Here is a 6,181-nt window from a genome sequence, read left to right as displayed (position 1 = left end):
AGCTCTTACACGTATTCCTTTGTGTCAAATTCATTAATTTGCATCAAATTCATTAAATTAGCTGGCAGGCACTCTGCTGAGTATTAGAAACACAGAGCTGACTCCACTGCATTCTCTGTCCTTGACGAGCCTAATAACTGGAGAATTCATTTATGTATGTACTAGGTCTCCTAAAAACCTTGTATTGGTTTATTGACAGCAAAGAAAGAAAAATGATTTTTTATTTTTAAATACTCTTTTATTGTTACAAAAGCAGTCCATGAGCATTTTAGAATGTAGAACCAGCAGAAACAAAACATCTCTGTCACCACCCAGGGATCACCACTGTAACCCTAACCACATCTTCATATACATACTATGTATTAACACATTTTATTTACAAAAATGTTTTCATATTGTTTACAGACATATCCTGTCTTATAACCTTTATTTTTTAGCCAATACTTTCCACTTTTCCATGACAGTAAATGCTTTTCTTTTCAAACACTCAGTATTCATATTTTCCCAATTGAGCCCAGAATGTCCTTTACAGCTAATATCTCCAAATCAGCCCCCAACTCAAGACCTTTCATTTCATCTCCTGGTTATGTCCTTCATATCTCTTTTAACCCAGTACAGACCCCCTTTTTTTTTTTTTTTTTTTGCGGTACGCGGGCCTCTCACTGTTTTGGCCTCTCCCGTTGCGGAGCACAGGCTCCGGACGCGCATGCTCAGCGGCCATGGCTCACTGGCCCAGCCGCTCCGCGGCATGTGGGATCTTCCCGGACCGGGGCACGAACCCGTGTCCCCTGCATCAGCAGGCGGACTCTCAACCACTGCACCACCAGGGAAGCCCAGACCCTTTCTTATTATTCTGACTTGATGAAAAGAACTGGCCAGCTGTTCTAAAGAACAGCCCGTTTCTTTTATTTTTGTCTGGTTGTTTCCTTATGAAGTCATTTTACTTGTTCTTCTCTCCTTTGTATTCCTGTAAACTGGAAGATCTAAATAAAGGTATGAGAAGAGCAAGTTAAACATTTTGGTCTGGCATACTTCATGGGTGATAATAGTTACTTCACGTTGCTTCACATCAGAATACACATGTTCTGATATCTGGTTGATCCACCGTTAGTGATGGCCAAATTGACCCCTGGGCAATAACTGGGAATTTTGGAGGGAAGGGACCAAAGGAGCAACCGAGTAGGAAAAGTGTGAATACAACTTGGCTACCTAAAGGAAGTGGAATGGGGAACCCAGCAGCAGGCGGTGCAACGCCAAGGTCATCCAACTGTGTTTCCCACTAGGGCATCGCTCAGGTTGTGATAGACTGATCTTGTTCTCACAATTAGGGAAACAAAAAGAACTTTGGTGGGTCCTCCATAACTCTTTAGGATATTTTCCTTTATAAAACTGAGCTAAGCGGAGCGGACACGGTACTCCGACCACGGAGAGCCACTACCACAATCTTCTGCGCAACCTGGGGACAAGACCTAGAGGTTCAGAAACCCAGAGATTAGGGAGCTCGCTGTGTTTGCATCCGCCCCTATTCTTTTCAGCAGGAGCCCCTTCCCGGCCTCTGGCCACCAGGGGGAGCTACAGTCAAGCGACCGTTCTTTCGGGAGAGCGGGAACGCGTCTAGATGAATCTTGTCAAGCCCAGGGACCCGTAGTAAGGTGTAGCGACTGGATGAACCTTATTTCTGCTTTCTCGCGAGCACGAATAGGCCTCTCCCCGCCCTCCACTCCAGCCCTGCCTCCCGGGCTCAGACCCCTCCCGGTGGCTCGCGCCAGGTGGCGCTGTCTGCGGCGTCGCAGCGGCCCTGGCTGCCGCGGCGACGATCTCCCAGCGGGCAGTGCGGCCCGGCTCTCCTGAGGCTGCGAGTGCCACGTCCCAAGTGCTACGCGGAGGAGCGGAGAGGGCGGTGCGCGGGGGGGGCGGGGAGCAGCGCGGAGCCCGGCCTGGCCGCCTTGATCGCCCGCCGCCATGGGCTCCTCGCAGAGCGTCGAGATCCCAGGCGGGGGCACGGAAGGCTACCACGTCCTGCGGGTAAGGGCTTCGACGGCGGCCCGGGGGCGGCGGGCTGGAGGCGGGGCCCGGCCGCAGGGAGGCGGAGGCTCCGACGGGCTTCTTCCCGGGGCAGTCAGGCCTCTCCCGAAGGAGAGGCGACCGCGGGCGCTGCTTTGGCCGAGGCCGGCTCAGGAGGCCGCTCACAACCCGCCTCCCCGGAGCGCCCCGGGCCCGGGTCCGCCGCTCCGGGAGGACGGGCTGGGACCAGAGGAGGCAGCCGGCGACTTGGCCAGGAGCGGCCCAGGCGAGAGGGCAACCTTGACTCCTTTCCTCTTCACGGCCTTCTCTGCCCCCACCCCTTCATTCTTAGCTCCCAAAGTTAGGGAAGGCTCAGGCGCAGTCTGCAAAAGAGGTGATGGTGAAGGTAGCATTTGAGTTTTCCGAGAAAAGGAAGCCTGGAACCCGCAAACTAGAGGCGGTGGATGCGACGGCAGGTGTTGATTCTCCTCCGCGCTGTCCGGGTGTCCGAAAAGGCCAATTAAGCAAACAAAACGAAATGGCCTAGAAGTAGGTTTGACGGACTTAAATCTACTTGATTTTGACTGTGGTTTTTTCTCTCCTGTGTCGCTCCTGACCTTCCCAACCCTCCTCTTCCACATTTCCTGGCGGTGGGAACTTCCGTTCTCTTTTTTCTAAGGCTGCTCAGGGTGTGGTGGAGATTAAGGTTTAGATCCACAGTGTAAAAGAGGTAATGGAGAGGAACGTTTTTTTTTAAAAAAAAAAAAAACCCAGGTAAATAAAGGAAAGCAACTTCGGTCACCAGGATGCAGACAAACATAGTATCTCGAAAGGCGTTAGCTAAGCCCCAGTTATGAACAGCCTGGGTTGTACGGAGCGTGTGGTCCTTTCCTCAAGGAACTGGGAGCCTTTAAAAGAGGCAGTGTTGGTTGTGTGTTGTGACACCTGCGTTGAGTGATAACGTGATGGACTGTCAACAGAGTGGCCCCAATCTGTAGCACCATTTCAGGACATAATATAGTGTAAATAGATAGCTCCTCACAGGCAAGAGCATTTTCACTGAAAGTGGGAAAGTGCACTTCCTGGTGTTAGTCATCTTCTTCCTTAGGTCCCATGTTTTAGGTGAGACAGCATTCTTAGGGCCGTTATCAATCACCTTTCTGATCTTCAGGATTATCACGTCTAATTGTCTCTCCACTCTGCTAAAAATCCCTCTTGAAGCCATACGCTTGGTGGGAAAGGATGGTTTTCCCAGAAAATAAAGGGAATCTATAAATAAACCATAATACCTTCCTGTTCTGTTTAGCTAAACCAACCCCCAAGTGCCACTGATAGGGGAAATGGAAGGAGAATTGTCAGATCCCAGATGTGAAGTTAAAGTTAGTGGCGGTACTTTCTCTATTCTCTGGTTTGATTCTGAGTTCTCTGCTTTGCAGTATGTTATCCAGTATTACTAGCTGATTCTCACAGTTGCTGATTGTGGCCATGAATCCTTGGGGATTCGTGATATTTTTATAATTACGCGCTAGGTAAAGCACAGTATTAATGAGTGTTAAAAGTCTGTAAGAAAGGTGTACGTATCAAAAGGATTCCAGTTCAGTGACTTCTGTTGACTTTTGTTAATGACTACGTTCGTCGTTAAACAAGTTGAAGTGTATTTCTTTACATAGGTGCACCTCCGAAAATCAGCACTCATACATATTCAGTAGTGCAGATGCTGTTATTCTATAAATATGATTTTTAGAAGCACTAGGGGCAACCTTAGTTTCCAGTCTGCATCTGGAGCATAAATGTTGCAAAAGATGAAATAATTCTTTTTTCATTTGAATTTTATTAGAGGGAACTTTAAAATAGTAATGATCATCTAGTTTAGGAGAATTTTTAAAAATGTTTCTGAGTTCCTAACCCACTCTGCCCTGATTCTGTAATTGGTTTCTTTATCTTTGTTTTTAGAGGGGAAAAGTACTCTGTTAAATCTCAACATATAAAAATTTTCTTTTCATTTGTTATTGCCTAAATTATGGTTGTATATTTCATCTCTGGATTACTGAGCTTGTAAACCAGAGTAAATATGGCAGGATAATCATGTAATAAAATCACCCATGTTTAACAAGTTCTAGAATGATTTAATTAGAAGTTAGTTTTCTTTAACAATTCCCTGGCCATTTCCTTGCTAGTGATAAAAACTTGTATGATTGTGTTTTGAAATACCAATTTATAGTGACACCCATATACACTGCTGTTCTATTACTGTTATTTTTAAATTGTATTCCTACAATTCAGAGATTGACCTTTATGTTTCCTCTGTTATTTTTTCATATCCATTATTAGATTCTGCTTTAAAAAATATTTAGGGGACAACCTTGAAATGTTTCCAGATTTTCTGCTATGAACAGTGTACTTACCTTTTTATCTATTATGTATTAATGCACATTTTCATTTTGTGATCATATTATATACCCAACTCCCCATACTCACCCTAGAAGTAACCAACATAGTTTATGTATCATAGTTTATGTGTCCTTTCAAAAATGTTTTATGAGTGTAAAAGAATCCACCCCCCCCAACCTTTCACTGTTTCTTTTTGTTTCCTTTTGTAACTGTTAGAATAACATGCTACATATGGTTAAACACCCTGGTGTCTTTTTTGGCAAAGTGTCTTGTCTATCTTTCCATAGCAGCGCAGAGAGATTTGCCTCTTGCCTTCACCTAGCTCCATAGTAAGTCTTTTATACCATAGTTTGGTTAAGTACCACCTCCTGGTGTTAGACATTTAGTTTTTCTAGTCTTTTGCTGTTACAAATACGTATCTACAACCTTAAATCCTACCTTTCGTTTTCACTTGAAATGTATTTTCCCATATTATTGAATTGTAATGTCTTTATATAAACATTGGTCTTCATTTTAGTAAATTACTACATTGTTTTCTGATTATCGGCACGTGTTCATTAGAGAGCATTTGGATAAGTTCAGAAAGTATAACAAAAAACCTAAATTACCTGTAATCCTGCCATCTAAAGGTAAATACTGTTGAAGTATTTTTCCTCGTCTTTTTTTTCCCTGTGCCTACCATTGCCCTTTAGCCATGTTTCACAAAGATTTTGAGTAATATGATATAATCAAGTACAGTATGGCCAAAAGTTATCATAGGATGTTGGCTTTACAACCTAAATATCCAACAAATGAGGAATTGTTAAATAAATCAAGGCCTAACTACAGATTGGAATTCTGTGCATTCAGTGAAAATTATGTTTCAAAACACTCTGTGGTCACAGGTATGCCTCTGTGTGTGTGCATGTACATTTGAGTGCCTAGGGAAATAAAATGGAAAGGTAATAAGCCAGGATATTAAAATGATTATTGGTGGATGGTGACATTTTTATTCCTTTTAAATTTTAATAATTACGCCAAATTTTCACAGTGACTATGAAATATTTGTATATTTACAAAAAATATAGTTATAAAAATTATTTTTTGAAAGTGGATTCCTAGTGAAAGATTTTAAAATTTGTTCAGAAGCTTTCTTTTGAAAATATCATTATAGGGAATTCCCTGGCCGTCCAGTGATTGGGATTCCTTGCTTCCTCTGCAGGGGGCACAGGTTGGATCCATGGTTGGGGAACTAGGATTCCACAAGCCGCAGGGCATGGCCAAAAAAAAAAAAAAAGAAAAGAAAAAGAACGTTGCATTTCTGATTCCCTTATGCATTGGGTCCGGTTCCGCATTCACCATGCATACCACTTTTATTCCCATTCTCTAATCCTAACATAAGGCAGGAGAAATGTTAGCCAGGACTTCTCAGTTTTGTTAGAAGTTACTACAGTTGCAGTATGTTGAATACAGAATTCTTGTCTAGATTTTCTATTAATTATCAAGTAAACCCAACAAGACCATTTTCAAAATTACGTTTTTGGAGTTGCCTCATGGATGCCCATTATAAGATGTTTCTAAATTAAAATATTCAAATTAATTCCACTCCACACTTAATATTCTTTGAAATGGAGGATATCTGAGGACATTCTGGAACCAGTGTTCACACCAGTATGGGGATATGAAAAATGTCATGTTCACTGTTCCTTATAATTTCCTCTGAGAGAGATTTTGAGATGATGGATGTTTTGAAGGAAAGGCCATTGAGATGAATTGTGTCTCCAGTGTAATAACAGGTTTTTATCTT

At 43.1% G+C, this 6,181-nt stretch overlaps 1 protein-coding gene across 3 annotated transcripts in view; it reads left to right on the top strand.

The window, feature by feature from the left end:
- Positions 1–1,736: 1,736 nt before the first annotated feature.
- The window catches only part of GORASP2 (golgi reassembly stacking protein 2), a 29,874-nt gene continuing 25,429 nt past the window's right edge, over positions 1,737–6,181 (top strand). Inside the window, exon 1 of one of the 3 annotated variants that reach the window (XM_027128518.1) lies at positions 1,737–2,025. In XM_027128518.1, the coding sequence (XP_026984319.1) occupies positions 1,963–2,025 (63 nt within the window). In that variant the 5' untranslated portion in view covers positions 1,737–1,962. Of the gene's footprint in view, positions 2,026–2,196; positions 2,554–6,181 lie in introns of those variants that run through there. The other 2 variants (XM_027128508.1, XM_027128527.1) reach the window with 2 other exon arrangements.

The sequence above is a fragment of the Aethalodelphis obliquidens genome, unplaced genomic scaffold, assembly GCF_003676395.1.
Source record: "Aethalodelphis obliquidens isolate GAN/ISIS:26980383/991018 unplaced genomic scaffold, ASM367639v1 scaffold2, whole genome shotgun sequence".
Classification (NCBI taxonomy): Eukaryota; Metazoa; Chordata; class Mammalia; order Artiodactyla; family Delphinidae; genus Aethalodelphis; species Aethalodelphis obliquidens.
The sequence above is the reverse complement of the archived record's forward strand: the minus strand, read 5'-3'. Positions and strand labels throughout refer to the sequence as shown.